This window comes from Arvicola amphibius, chromosome 7, assembly GCF_903992535.2.
Source record: "Arvicola amphibius chromosome 7, mArvAmp1.2, whole genome shotgun sequence".
NCBI classification, from domain to species: domain Eukaryota; kingdom Metazoa; phylum Chordata; class Mammalia; order Rodentia; family Cricetidae; genus Arvicola; species Arvicola amphibius.
Genome location: NC_052053.1, coordinates 62,422,412 through 62,437,377, shown reverse-complemented (window position 1 = coordinate 62,437,377; position 14,966 = coordinate 62,422,412). Strand labels below are relative to the sequence as shown.

Genomic DNA, 14,966 nt, shown 5'->3' with positions numbered 1-14,966 from the left:
GCTTCCTGCGTGCTGGGATTACAGGCTTATGTTACTACACATGCTTCCAAATTTTGTATGACAGAAAATATTTCTGGGTGTATTTTCCAAGGAACTGATATGATAGCATTGGTGTTCTTTGGAGAGGGCTGCTGTGAGTCCTGAGTCAGATTGCAGAGCTGTCGTGTGCTTCACACCATTTGAATCTGAGTCAGGTAATGGTCTAACCTATGCAACTCCAAAAGAAATAAATCCCTAAGCTGTGCACTTCACAGTTGGTCCACTAACTCCAAAAGAAATAAATCCCTAAGCTGTGCACTTCACAGTTGGTCCACTATTAAAGATATTATTATGGTCAAAGGCATTATTTTAGTCAATTTTAACTATTCCAGTCTGTTTTACAGTTATTTGCGATGAGGTCCAATTTTAACTCTGCCCTTTCTCATTAGCCATACTGTAAGGTTTTAAGAACAGAGGTGACCTCATACAATCTTACAGAAGACTGGTCTGCAACCTGGAATGTGTTTTTGAGTTGTGTCTGTAGGGGAGAGAATGACCCAGCATCAGTCTTCTAGAATCTAGTGGGGGAGGGGAAAGGGCAAATATCTCACAGGGTGTTCCAACTTTTTAGATATAACACCCCTTCGTCCTCCTCGGTCGTCTGTTTCCTTCTCTCTCTGTCCTAGTACTCCTCTCCTTCCTTCCTCTGCCCCTGTTCTCCTCTTCTTCCTTTCTGTCCCCCGTCTTCTATGCGATCTTTCACCGGAAAGCGGGCAAGAAACACCAAGAAACGTCAGCATTCTAACGTGTGCGTGTGTGGGGGCGGGGGACAAAGGGGGCATGCTATTGAGCGTGCGCATCCTAGGGCGCGCGAAAGAGACTCCGGGTGCGGCTCAAGTCTTGCCAGGAGGCGGTGCTTGGCCAGCGGGGGCGGAGCCTGGTCGCCGCGATGACGCGCGCGGGCGTGGCCCGAATAGCGTCCGTTCTCGTGAGAGCGGCAACTGGTGACGGGGTGGGGGGCGGGCGCGTCAGGACGGCGCGCGGGTGTGTTTGAATCTGGTCCGAGCGCGGGAAACGATGGGTCCCTGGTGAGGTGAGCCCTGCGCGGTGAGTTGACTGGGTTGTCTGGCGGCGGGCGGCCGCGGCTGGGCGACGCGACGAGTCCGGGTCTCTAGTCCGCGGCCGCCATCGGTCTCGGACGCTTGTGGAGTGGGAGAGGTGCTGCGGGAGGGCAGAGCAGCACCCGGGCAGACTACGAAGGACCCTAGACCAGGACGGGGGCTCACCAGGGAGGAGCTCAGCCTTGAACCCGGGCTGACTAGGACCTGGGTGCGGACGAGGGAGGACCCCGGAAGAAGACCTGGGCATGACCAGAGAGATCTCTCAGAAAAAGACTCGAGGCTGACTAGAGAGAGCTCCAGAATTAGACCTGGGCTCACCAGGGAGGACCTCAGACCAGGACCTGATGCTCACAGCGGACGACTGGACTTGTACTTGGTATGACATAGGGAGCACCCCAAACTTACACCTAGCACTGATCTACGGAGGATCTTGGCTCTGAACTAATAAGAGACAAAAAATGGCGTAGCATTTTGTAAGTCTAGCAGCTGTAGACATTATTTGGCAGACTAAGTTGCCAAAGGCATACACTTGCGTAAACAAGAACAGTAACCAGAATTAGGAGACTGTTCCTCAGCCTTTCTCCATTTTAGTCATCAGAAAAAAAGTTATGGTTCACAGTTCAGCCATTTGAATCGTGGAACGAAGTGGCTGTATTTAAGATTGACTTTTGTGAGGGGTTGTCAAATTGAGGCTATTTTCTCCTTTTATTCACTTTAAAATAGGAATACATTGTTACTGTGATTCACTGTCTCCATAATTACTGCCAGTAACTTTCCATATTCCTGTATTTATAAAACATAGGAGATTTTTAAATTTAAATAGATGAGAGGTCCTATTACAAATATGTTCTATCCCTTGCTGTAACTATTGTTGAGTTTATATGATATGTTTTGGGCAGGTGTTTTCCTGGGAGATCTCATGCAGGAAGGAGAATGAGCAAGGTCCCTTGAGCTCTCATTATCCTGTAGGAGTGAAGAGGAGGCTGCTGAAGCGGGAGGCTCGAATGCACCCTCTAACAAGTTCCCAGGTGACCTCAGGGCTCTTGTTGTGGTTTTCATTCTCACTTGAAAAACAAGAGAGGATTTGTTGGTTGGGATCTTCTTGGAGGAGTCTGAAGAATTCAGCTGTGGGGCTCATCTTGAAGCTGTTGCACAAGTCAGTTCTTCCCAAGCCAGCATTTGAAAGAGAAAGATTCCGGAGGCAGTTCATATTTCTTGTTCTTTAGCTGGTAGTTTCAATCACAATGTAATGATAGAGATATTTTGTTTATGGCATCGTCAGTAAATATTTTTTCAGATTATTTTAAGTTTGTGTCAGAATGTTGTTAGAGACCATCTTCTATAGATGTTACAAATTTCTCAAATGAAATTCTTGAATGTTCGTATCAAATTAACTCTTATGGGAAAATTTGCATGTTTAAGTTCTGGTCTGATTGTATTTCCCATCAGGGTTGTAAAACAGGCTCCCTTAGAGACAGTTTCATCTGTCATGGAAAAACGGGAGACATTTGTCCAAGCGGTTTCTAAGGAACTGGTTGAGGAGTTTCTGCAGTTTGTTCAACTTGATGTAAGTTGTGTTTTATTTTTACTGTCATTTTTGACTCTGGACATTAACATTCTGAGATCATGTCCCTAAGTGAAATACAGTTCTCCCAGTGAGTTCTTGGGGGAAGGGGGTGTGAGTGTTTATTTTTAGAAAGATAAGTACATTCTTTTTTTTTTTTTTAAGATTTATTTATTTATTATGTACACATTGTTCAGCCTCCACATATGCCTGCAGGCCAGAAGAGGGCACCAGATCTCATAGATGGTTGTGAGCCACCATGTGGTTGCTGGGAATTGAACTCAGGACCTCTGGAAGAGCAGTCAGTGCTCTTAACCTCTGAGCCATCTCTCCAGCCCCGATAAGTACATTCTTTAGAATTAAATGGACCCACTTTTGGGCTGAGGTAAAAAGTAGGATATAAAGAGGAATTAGCCAAAGAGCTCATTGAACTGAGTCCCTGAGGACTGGAAAAGGCAGGTTGTGTTTTAACCTGAAGAGGGTTGGCAGGCCAGAGTGCAGCCGTAGATGCAGGGGAAAGCAGCAGAGATGGGAAGCTGTATTTCTTTATGTTGCTGTCGTAGAGCTCCAGGACCCAAACCAACATAGAAACGCGCTCATTGTTAGTTTATGGTTCCAGAGGGTAAGAGTCCATCATGGTGGGGAGGTGTGCCAGCAGGAGCAGGGGGGCTGAGAGCTTACAGCCTCAACTGCAAGCTTGTCTGAGCAAATTAGAGGTGGGGTCAGGATATGTAATCTCAAATCCTGACCTTAGTGATGTATTTCCTCCATCAAGGCTGTATCACTTAAACCTTCCCAAACAGTGCCACCAACTGGGAACCAAATGTTCAAATACCCACATCTATGGGGGACACCTTTCGTCCAAATGACTCAGAAACCCTCTTTGCAATTTTAGGAAGTTCAGAGTTTGTCCAGTATGCAGAGAGTAGCCAGCATGTAGACAGGAGAGGAACCATAGAGTAGAGGGGAAACTAGGAAAGAAGACAATAAGAAGAGGGAAGAAAGATTCCCCTCTGGGAATGCTCATCTGCCTGCTTGTGCAGAGCAGGTTGAGGGACCAAGCCAGGTAGCTGGAGCCAATAGTGCTTCTTAACACTGGTACTGGATTTGCGGTGGAAGCAGGAAGCCGTAACTGCAGGCATAACAGCACAATTTGTTTGGATCTAATGGTGTGTGGTGAAGGGTATGGTGGAGTGTGGTACAGTACAGTGAGGGGACCAGAGTGCTAGTTGGGCCTTTGTGCTAGGAGCCCCGAGCCAATTTGCTTAACCTATCTTAATTAAGATTATACAGTGAAAATTAAAATGCACAGAATTAGAGAAGAAGCTAATAGTGGATTTATTACTGGCAACATTTATGAAATTGTTTTTCTTCATAAGACAAATGATCTTATAACATGTTCTTATACGACGGCATAAACTCACAGGTCATACCATAGTGGTTTTAGGAGCAAGATATAATTTATAATTGTGTATATGTCTGTTGTAGTAGAAGTGTGTCTGCTTTGTGTTAGAAGTGTAATTCATGCATAATTAATGCCCAGAAGACTGTTGTTGTAAGTTGTATGTCATAATTTAACTAAAATTACAATGATCTAAACTGATGGTGAAGTAAGTTAATGATTCTAAAAGGCATATGGAGAGTGGGAGATGAGTCAGGTTATAAAGTGCTTGCCATATAAACATGAGATCTGAGTTTGGATTCTAGCACCTTTGTAAAAGGCCAGGTCCCATGTGGCATGCTATAATCCCTGCATTGGGAAGTGGAGGCAGGAGGATTCCCTAGAGCTTGATAGGCAGCATTCTATGCAGTCAGTGAGCTCTTCTGGTCTTCACACAAGTGCACAGATGTACACACACAATGGAAAGGCAAATGTAGTAACACAAGGGTATACTAGTGACCTACTGAGGGTGTGTGCTTCTGAAGTCCCTTCATTCTAGCAGCCTGCTAATTCTGAGTCTCAGTGGTGTTGTTTGGCAGTTAGCAGATATCTTAGTGAAATATTTTTTAATTTAGCGTTAGTAAGCTTTGTTTACACTTAATAACTTAATGTGACCAATCACCACAAAACTTGTAAAACTAAATAAATTTATGATAATGTGGTTGTATTAGAATAGTGCCTTGCCTGGTCTTATCAAATTGAGTGTTATGAAATCCATTTTCTGTAATGGCAGTTTCAGTAGTTTAACCTGATAGGACCTAAGGGAAAGATGTTTATCAGTTTGAGGCCTGTTGGTGGGGTCTCGCCATCTGAGTGAGTCGCTGTGTTCTGACATGTGCATTATTCACAACCACTGTTGGCACATACTAACAGTTATAGCACTCAGAACACTGAGGCAGAAGGACCATGAATTGAAGCTTGTTAGGCTACATAATGGGGTGTAGGCCAGTCTGAGCTGTCTCAAATAACCCACAGAGATTATTGGGGAAAATAGAACTGGAAGCACAATCCTAAAATATTTTGCCTATGACACACTAAAGACAGGAATCTAATAGAACATAGTAGCACACATTAAGTCTCTGAGAAACACAAATGCTGTAGTAAGGATGATTAGAGAAAGATTAGGAGTTGATAGAAGTAAGTGGCCAGCTTTCACAGTCGCTACCATTCTTGTGTGGGAAGGGAAAAGACCAAGAGAGCAGAAAAGAGAAGTAGCAGACAAACTAGCCTCAGACATGTGGAGCATTAGTACGTAGAGTGCAATGCAGTGGGTGTAGGGAGGTGGGGGAGCTGTGATCCATGAAGGGATGGAGTTAATGATTATATTTTTAAGAAAGTACCTTTGTTTTAGAAAAATGTACCCCGATATTTGGGATTGGAGTCACATACCTACAACTGTGTTAAATGGTTCCGAAACAAAGAATGATTCTAGGATAAAGAATGCAGCAATTGGTAACCACTAACTACATTTGGAATTCTTGTGTATACTTGAGTGTATGCCCGTTTAACATGGGGTACACATGTGGAGGCTGCACGAGGTCTCAGGTCTTCAGATGTCTTCCATCTTTTGTTTGAGATAGGATCTCATTAGCTTTGAACTTCTTCATGTAAGCTCTTGTAGCTAACCCAAGAGCTTCCAGAGATCCTCTTCTCTCTTGTCGTAGAGTCAGGCTGCCATGTTCAGCCTTTTTAGAAGAGTTCATAGCATCCAAACTTGGGTCTTCACAGGCATTAACCAGCTGAGCTGTCTCCCCAGCCCTGCACTTTTTTGAAAGTTTTATTTAAACTTGCAATTTATTATGGTATTTTTCACATTAAGTTTTAATTTTTCTCTCTGCTTTTCCCTGTCTCTCTGCCCTCTTCCCATATGCTCCCACCCCCAGTGTCTGCCTTTCTGCTTGCTCTCTCTTATCCCCACTACCACTTTCTGCCCTTTCATGGTCTTTTATGGAGTTTAACAGCCTACACCCACTTTCACACCCACTTATATACATAATACATGTAAGCATTAAAATTAAAATCTGCATATGAGAAAGAGCAGACAATTTGTGATGAGTCTGGGTCACCTTTGTTTACACAGTATTCTGTAGATCTATCAATTTTCCTTCAAACTTTATTTTTCTATACAACTGAATAAAATTCCATTGTATATAACTGCATTAAGATCCTCGAGATGACACTTTAACAATTATTTTCAGTACCTATTTATGTTGTGACAACTGTTGAAGCATAAATAGGTAAGCTATAGTCACTTTTCCTGGTCCAGGATCCAGCTCAGCATCAGGCTGTGCCTATAGCTGTCACATCTCTTAAATGCTCTTTAACCCAGGATTCGAGACAGTATCTGTGCCTTCCTATGCTTGCCACAGTACTGAAGGTTTGAAAGTGTTGGTGGCTCTTTTTTATTCTTTTTTCTATTAGCCAATCCAGTCAGATCTAGTGTCTCCTCTTCAGCAGGAGCCACTTAGCAGTGTCGGCCTCTCAGGACAACCCTGTTATATGGGGGTCATTGAGTGAGTAAGTAAGTGTTCAGTAGTAGCTTCCTGCTTTCCTGTTGTAACCGTGGGCAACCTGAGGAAATCCATAACTGTAGATGACCTGTTCCTTAGCACACTTCTGTTTGTTTTCATGTCTGTGAATACTTTTTTCCAGAGTCTGTTACTATGGTGACCATAAATTTGTCATTTGTGAACTCTGTATTTCTTTAGTACTTATTCATTGGTGCTCTGTAGCATGCCTGTGCTATTAATGAACAATCTGTTATTAACTTGCCATATAGCCTCACTGATGCTAGTTTAATCTCTAGGCTATATTGTTACTGTACTGTCCCAGAGAAGCTGCTGGAAAGGCCTTTTATTGGGTTTTATACTTTGTTGACAATGCCTGTTCTTCCTGTGTCAGAGTGACCTGGGCAGTCTGTCCAGGTGAGAATAGAAGTCGGGGGTGCTAGGGGGACTCAGTGGCTCAGGCAGAGACTGCTGTTTAGGGCTGAGGAGCAGACGATGTGAACAAAGACCTGGAAGGAAGGGAATCTGAGCTTTTGGTTGTTGCTGTTCCTGTTGCCATCGTTACCTCCAGCATACTTCTATACTTGACAGTTGAGGTGGGGTGTTGACATTTTAATTGATTTTAGGGATTTTTAAGTGGGTGGTGAAATTTTAAACTTTAAAGATCTGGTGCTAAGGAAGAAGAGGCAGAGGAGAGATTTGATGCTTTCTGTTTGGTAAGCCTGTTATTTTTCCCTGTTTGAAAAGGATTTGAAAACTAACCAAGTGCTTAAATATGTAACTAATTTAATACTTAAACTTTTCTATTAATACAAGTATGAGAAGAGTACAACTAATTTTTCATATTTTGTATTTTTTTTAAATTTATTTTACAGAAAGATTCTTCTGAACCTTTCAGTTTAAGTGAGTTACTAGACGAATTATCAAGGAAACAGAAAGAGGAATTATGGCAAAGGCTGAAGGACTTACTGACAGAAACATTGTTAGAAAGCCCAGTGGATGGGTGGCAGACAGTGGAAGACCAGGGTGAAGATGGAATGGAATCAGAGCCCAGTCCAAAGATGGTATTTGTTTTTCAGAAATAAAAAGGTTCCTCCTTACTGTCTGTTAAGAAAAGATTGTTTATTTGAATTATTGATCTTTGTTTTTAGTCCTGGCTAGCCTGGAACTCACATGCATACCCAGCTGGCCTTGAACTCAGAGATCACCTGCTTCAGCCTCCTCAGTGCTGGGATTAAAGGCGTGCATTCATCATGCCAGATTTGAATAATTGAACTTTCACGTTAAGAAATAAATGTGCTGTATGCCAGTTCTGTTAATTGTAATTTTACATGCTGACCAGCCCTGCTATTGCTGTTCTGCTGCTCAGTGTTATGATTCTTTTAGGACTCTTGACTTACATTTAATTTTAATCTGCTTTTTACAATAAGCTAGAGGTGGTTTCATTTTAGGAATTTATTAGCTATTTGATTTTTTTTAAGTTTGGTGTTTCTTATTTTATCTTACTTGTGTTTTATTTATAGAAAAAGAGCATAGAAATAATACATGCAATTACATCTGTAATTCTTGCTTCTGTGTCTGTAATAAATGAACATGAGAACTATGGGGCCCTCCTGGAGTGTGCTGTTATATTAAATGGTAAGTGGCATGTTCAGTAGCAGGCACTCACATGACATCTTTTAAGAAGTCACCTGTTTTCACGAGTGTGTGGCAGTCTGAAACAGAACTTTAAAGGCATGCCTTTGTACTCATGGTCTCTTCTCTCAGAACCCCCAGAGGAATCGAGTTAGCTCTGCTGATGTGGGTTCTGAGTTGCTGACTGCGGTCACTTGCGGGGTCTTCAGGACTCCTAGAACTAATAATAACAAGTGCTGTTGAAGGGCACATCTGACTGCTGATTTCTCAGTTTGTGCTGTTGCCTCAGAGCCTGGGAATCTGTCTTTGAATGTTTCCCTAGAGGATGACCATGGTCTCTGGAGTCATTGTTGATTCTCGTAGCTCTTGTTAACTTTTAACTGCCTGTATACCTGTGATTATTAAATGGGTACACTAGTTTGATTTAATGACAAACCTGGTTATAAGATATTTACATAAAATTATTTTATAGACATAACAGCAGTTTTATTTTAAGGATTTCAAAGAACTATCTTTTGAGTACTTTGCTCACTTGAGTATAGTTTCCTGGGACAAATTTTACTATCAAATTTTCAGTCTCAGTGTCACTTGGTTATCTTTATGTTTTTAGGATGCTGCTTTAGTCTGATTTCCTGAAATTAGTAGTTTTTTCTTTTTATATTTAATTTTGTTTGTTTGTTTTCGTTTTTGTGTTTTTCCCAGATAGGGTTTCTCTATGCAACAACCCTGACTGTCCTGAAACTGGCTTTGTAGGCCAGGTTGGCCTCAAACTCACAGAGAGTCTGCGTGCCTCTGCCTTCTGAGCGCTGGGATTAAAAGTCCTGGGCCACCACCGCAGGCTTTTAGTATGTTTTTAATCTAAATAGAATTACATCGTTTTCCCCCTCCTTTTTCTCCCTAGAACCTTCCCAGCTACTCTCCCTCTGACCGTCTTTCCATGTTGCTACCCCAAGTTGGTAGTGTCTTTTTCTCTGATTATCTTGTTACCCAAGTCAGTATAAACATGAGTTTTTAAGTGCTCTGTGAGTTTTAGTACCAGCTTATTGATTGTCCCCAGACAGCTGGTAAGATGAATACTATCATTGTAGTTGCTTCCAGACTTCCAGTTACTTTAGGAGCTTTATATTTGTATGATGGTATTTAGGCTTCTGTGGGTAATTATGGACATATTTCTAGCAATATAATTATTGAGCGTTTCTGTTTTTAAAATCAATATTTTCATTATTGATTGTATTTGCTTGGATTGTTTTCTATCTTTGAGCCCAACCCTGAGGCCAATACATTGAGATTGTGGTGAACTGGTGATTAGGACCTACGTTCGTGGTGGTGGTGGTGTAGTGACATCAAGATGTACCTTTTTCTCTGTGCTAACAGTTTTGACTGTCTCTCTGTAGTTCAGGCTGGCCTTGAACTCACAGAGATCCACTTGCTTCTGCCTTTCAAGTGCTGGGATTAAAGGTGTGTGCCACCACTGCCCAGCTTGTACCCTTTTTTTATAACACTTGTACGTCTTTTTTTAAAGCTAAATATTGGAATCCATAAATAATAATTATCTGGCAAATTAAACTAGTGTTTGTGTAGCAAGGCCTTGGGTTAGGTCATAATACTCTGCACTTTTGAGTCTGAATTGGTAATAATTTGCTTAATAACAGAAAATTTGTGCTGTGTTTTAGGTATTTTATACGCACTACCTGAATGTGAACAAAAACTCCAGAACTCTATTCAGGATCTGTGTGTCAAATGGTGGGAAAAGGGCCTGCCTGCCAAGGAGGACATGGGGAAGACTGCGTTTGTCATGCTGCTGAGGAGAAGTTTGGAGACTAAGACAGTATGTTTGATTCCTTCAGGAGACGCTCAGTGAGGGGTGGGTCTGTAGCTTCCCAGTTTAGGGTGTTTCTTAAACAGATGTATAGAGGTCATATCTGAAAATTTTTTCAGGTCGTCACTATTTCCTACTTTTTTATGATCCTATAATCCTCATTATTTATGATATAAAATATACATTTAGCTTGAAATAGGACTTTACTGTTCATAAAAGAAAGAAAGGACTGAGAAAGTGCTGCATTGCTCTCTCCTGCGTCATCCTCAGGGGGCAGATGTGTGTCGGCTGTGGCGCATCCATCAGGCCTTGTACTGCTTTGGTTATGATTTGGAGGAAAACAGAGACATTAAAGACATGCTGCTCGAGTGCTTCATCAACGTTAATTACATCAAGAAGGAAGAGGTAAGTAAGCTTTTTTCTTTTTGGCTTGTTGGTGGGCTATTAATGGATTGTTTTCTCAAGTTCACGTGGCTGCTGCTTATACTGTGCTGTTTTGTGGAAAAGCAGCATAGCCATTAAGAGCTGTGTGCTGAACTGGACATGGTGGCACATGTGGGGAGCAGAGACAGACAGGCAGATCTCTGAGACATCAAGACTAGCCTGGTCTACAAAGCAAGTTCCAGATCAGCCAGGACTGCTATACAGAGAAATCCTGTCTTGAAAGCACCCCATCCCCAAAATAGAACTGTGTACTTATTCCACACCAGTTTAACTGGATGGCCCTGATGGGGTACATGCTTCCCTGACCCTGGCTTATTTCTGTCATTAACTTGGATGGAAATAGGTGGGTTGTAGAGTACTGGAGGAACCACAGTTACGTTTTTAATTAAGGTGAGTGTTTTACACACACACACACACACACATTGTATAATATATAGTATTATATACATATAATATATGAACATTTCATGGTGAAAAGATGGTTACTCCTTGGGGACTGCCATGGGGCCAGACTTTATGCACAGACATATGTACACATATGTAAGTGAGAAAGCCTATCCCTGTCGTTGAGATTTACTACTCTCTTTTCTACTTCCACAGAGTTTCTGTTAACTATGATAAAATACCATGTCCAAAAGCAACTCAAGGAGGAAAGGATTTATTTCATCTTAAAACTCTCTAGTCAGGGCAGAAACTCAAAGCAGGAATCCAGAGGCAGGAACTAAAGCAGAGACCAAGGCGGAATTCTGTTTATTGGATTTCTCCCCACGGTTTGCTCAGCCTGTGGTCATTTTTGTTGCTGTTTTTTATTTTTTGAGACAGGGTTTCTAAACTCTTATGTAGCCCTGACTATCTCGGCCTTAAGCATAGGTTATTGTTATTTTAATATTGTGCTTAAAATGTCTTCTTTTTTTTTTTTAAGAGACAGGATCTCACTATGTGGCTCTGGATAGCCTGGAACCCTCTATGTAGACCAAACTAGCCTCAGACTTATAGAGATCCTCCTGCCTCTGGCTCCTAAGTGCTGGGATTATAATTTATATCATCAAGCTCCGTCAGCCTGCTCTCTCTCTCTCTCTCTCTCTCTCTCTCTCTCTCTCTCTCTCTCTCTCTCTCTCTCTCCCCCCCCTCCCCCTCCCCCTCCCCCTTCCTCTCCCCCTCCCTCTCCCTCTCTCTCTCTCTTCCGAGACAGGGTTTCTCTGTCTCATGAGTGCCTGGATGTCCTGGCAATTACTTTGTAGATCAGGCTGGCCTTGAACTCACAGAGATCCATCCAGCTGGCTCTGCCTCCACTGCCTGCTTTCTTAAACCATTCAGAACCATATGTCTATGAATAGCACCACCCACAATGGCTTGGTCTCTATCACATCATTCATTATTCAAGAAAATGCCCATGTCTTATGAATACATTTTCTTCTTTTTTTTTTTTAATGTTGAAAAAGTGTATATTTAGAATTAGCCGGCAGGACTCAGTTTAGATGATTCCAATTTTGTTGGCAACATCCAGAGCATCATAATCAGGAGCCAACCGGACATAAGCCTTCTTCTCTCCATCGGGCCTTATGAGGGTGTTGACTTTGGCCACATCGATGTCGTAGAGTTTCTTCACAGCCTGTTTGATCTGGTGCTTGTTGGCCTTGACGTCCACAATGAACACAAGTGTGTTGTTGTCTTCTATCTTCTTCATGGCTGACTCGGTGGTCAGGGGGAATTTGATGATGGCATAGTGGTCAAGCTTGTTCCTCCTGGGCGCGCTCTTCCGGGGGTATTTAGGCTGCCTTCGTAGCCGCAGGGTCTTGGGCCGCCAAAAGGTGGGTGATGTGCGAATCTTCTTCTTTTTGTGGCTGTGGACGCCTTTCAGCACTGCCTTCTTGGCTTTCAAGGCCTTCGCTTTAGCTTCCGCTTTGGGAGGGGCAGGAGCTTCCTTCTTCGCTTTCGGCGCCATCTTGACGAAAAGCTGAATACATTTTCTTGATCGAGGTTCACTCCTCTCAGGTGACTCTAGCTTGTATCAAGTTGACCAAACAGTACCCAGTATGAAGGTGGAGAGAGTGTGTGTATGCTGTGAATTGAACCCAGAACCTCATGCATGCTAGGTAAGTGCTCTACTACAGAGCCTCCCCCAGCCCCATAATTATGTTTAATTGGCAAATACACAAAAATTACAATCACACAATAGTCTTCATTTCTTTTTCTACCATTCAAGGAATCTATTGAGGGGCTTCTGACCTCTTGTTGTACTGCCCATTGTGGGTCAATCCCGTAAGTGAACTGAGCAAGTTCAATTCAAATGGCCAATTCTAGTGGAGATGTGCTTTAAGTGTAAATTGTACATGTACTAGAGAATATAGCATGAAAAAAAGAATGTATCTTAACAATTTTTTTATATTTAGTGTATACTTACTATAAATGGTATTTTGTAAGTATGCCTACATATGAAATATTTTTGGAGCTGGGGCTATAACTAAGTGGTAGAGGTCTTGACTAGCATACATGAGGCCCTAGATTCAATTTCCATTCCTGCCAGTTTTTTTTAAAAAAAATGTAAATAAACATAATCTTACATTAACGTGGTTTCTGGGGAATAGTTCTGTTATGTGAGGTCACTATGCAGTGGTTATTGAGTTTGGACTGTGTATCCTTGCTGGGTGCAGGGTGACCATAATACAGAGTGTTTGGGTTGCGTGTGTCCTAAAGTAACAGTCTCTGCAGCCTTGTTCTTAGGGTTTTTGTTGTGGTAACATCGTCGTTGGGAAGATGACAAGCATTAGGGTTGCACTTTCATCTCCAGGATTGTTTGGAAGTTGGTGAGAGTAAAGAAGTTTAACATGGGGTCAGGCATTCTTTGGTTTTACAGTATAAACTACCCATTATAGTCAGCTCGAAAGTTTTATGAACTCATGTGAAGGTCGGTGTGGCTGTGTATCTGAGGTCCTTGAAGACAGATGCTCAGTCATGCAGCTGCTGCTCTTCCCACGGGAGGAATGTCTATGACCCATGGGTCTCTGTTGTTAGGCGTGCCACCTGTAGCACTTCCTGCTTCAGCCCCTGTGCATGCCACGTGATAATGACATGGGCTTCTTTATCAGTAGCTGGCTTTGGGTGGACTAAACAATTAAGTATATGCTATTAGAAGAGTTTCATTTAGTTGCAGCTTTGTTACTTGAGATGATGTCTGTGTTGCCAGGCTGACCTTGATCTTGTCATATTTTGTCTCAGCCTCCCTCCCATGTAGGCGGGATTACAGAATGTGCCATCATACCCAGTTTATTCTCTTTTTCATCTACAGGGAAGAAGATTTCTTAGTTTTCTTTTCAGTTGGAATATAGACTTTATTAAAATGATCCATGAGACCATTAAAAATCAATTGTCTGGATTACAAAAGTAAGTACTACAGGTTTTGTTCTGACTTTGAGTCTCTTGACTTACTTTAAAAGGTGCGTGTGTGTGTGTATTATAAGGCTTTGTTGTGTAGCCCAGTCTGACCTCACTACACAGTATTCTTATTGCCCCAGCTTCCTAATTGTAGCTGTTTATAAACCACCCTGTTTACATTAAAATATTAGAAGCTTTAGAAGTTATATCTCATGATATACTACTGTATTTTTAGATAGTTGTTTTCCTCTAGTAAATTATTTTTCCAATAGTGAGATTTTTAACTTGTAGTTTTTTTAGTTCCCTTTTTTTCTTTCATCAAAAATGGTGTGTTTGCTGCCCCTGTTGATCTCCAGTCCTTGGAGTACTGGTTCTTTGGTGTCAGATATTTGACAGTTAAAGCTTTGTTTTACTCAGAGCAAAGTTCATTTTATTAGTATTCAGGGGGCATTTGGAATATAGAGTCCACCATCTAATTGGGTGTGGGCTGAACGGTATGGTTGCTGTGAGGAGCCCTGTGGTGTAAATAGCAAAAGCCAGGGGTGTGAAGTTCTAGCCTACCACTAGTCTAGTCAGAACTGCCGAGCAGCTGTGTGCATTATTTAGATGCTGTGTTGGCTACTCTCTCTGCATTTTAAAAAGTCATTTCCTACATCTGAGGTAGGCTCCAGTTTCTAAATTCCTTAGTGTCAGGTAGCTATCAGCTTTGAGTTGGGATTTAATTCTAGTCTGAGTATAAAACTCTTGCTGTATTCTAGATTGCTTTCTCGTCTTTGTAAAATGTTTATGCTGAGTGAATTTCTAAACTTAGGTGATTCTAAAGCTGAATCCTATTGTACTTTTTCTGTAAAGAATTAGTATTTCTAATGAATTACTTATTTTTGGGGTATGGGTGTGGGTGTGAGAGTTACTTCTCTCTTCCCGCCAATTGGCATCTGGACTTAGCAGCAAGTACCTTTACCACCTTTGAAGTTTCTGACTTTAGAATTTAATTCTGAGCCTTGCTGTCACTGCGTCCCAGGCAGTGGTAGCATTCGCACTGAGGCCTTGGCTCGGAAGGAGTCTGTTCCCAGTCTTGCCA

At 42.0% G+C, this 14,966-nt stretch overlaps 2 protein-coding genes across 5 annotated transcripts in view; one reads left to right on the top strand and one right to left on the bottom strand.

The window, feature by feature from the left end:
* The first annotated feature begins 950 nt into the window (after positions 1 to 950).
* The window catches only part of Ncapg2 (non-SMC condensin II complex subunit G2), a 72,802-nt gene continuing 58,786 nt past the window's right edge, over positions 951 to 14,966 (top strand). For 2 of the 4 annotated variants that reach the window (XM_038336602.1, XM_038336598.1), the window contains exons 1-8: positions 996 to 1,086; positions 2,000 to 2,128; positions 2,550 to 2,667; positions 7,488 to 7,676; positions 8,136 to 8,250; positions 9,921 to 10,075; positions 10,337 to 10,471; positions 13,800 to 13,894. In XM_038336602.1, the coding sequence (XP_038192530.1) occupies positions 2,590 to 2,667; positions 7,488 to 7,676; positions 8,136 to 8,250; positions 9,921 to 10,075; positions 10,337 to 10,471; positions 13,800 to 13,894 (767 nt within the window). In that variant the 5' untranslated portion in view covers positions 996 to 1,086; positions 2,000 to 2,128; positions 2,550 to 2,589. Of the gene's footprint in view, positions 1,087 to 1,999; positions 2,129 to 2,549; positions 2,668 to 7,487; positions 7,677 to 8,135; positions 8,251 to 9,920; positions 10,076 to 10,336; positions 10,472 to 13,799; positions 13,895 to 14,966 lie in introns of all 4 variants that reach the window. The other 2 variants (XM_038336601.1, XM_038336603.1) reach the window with 2 other exon arrangements.
* Positions 11,938 to 12,455, bottom strand: LOC119819953 (60S ribosomal protein L23a-like). Its single transcript, XM_038338162.1, has one exon. The coding sequence runs from the start codon at positions 12,453 to 12,455 to the stop codon at positions 11,985 to 11,987; it is 471 nt and encodes a 156-aa protein (XP_038194090.1). The 3' UTR covers positions 11,938 to 11,984.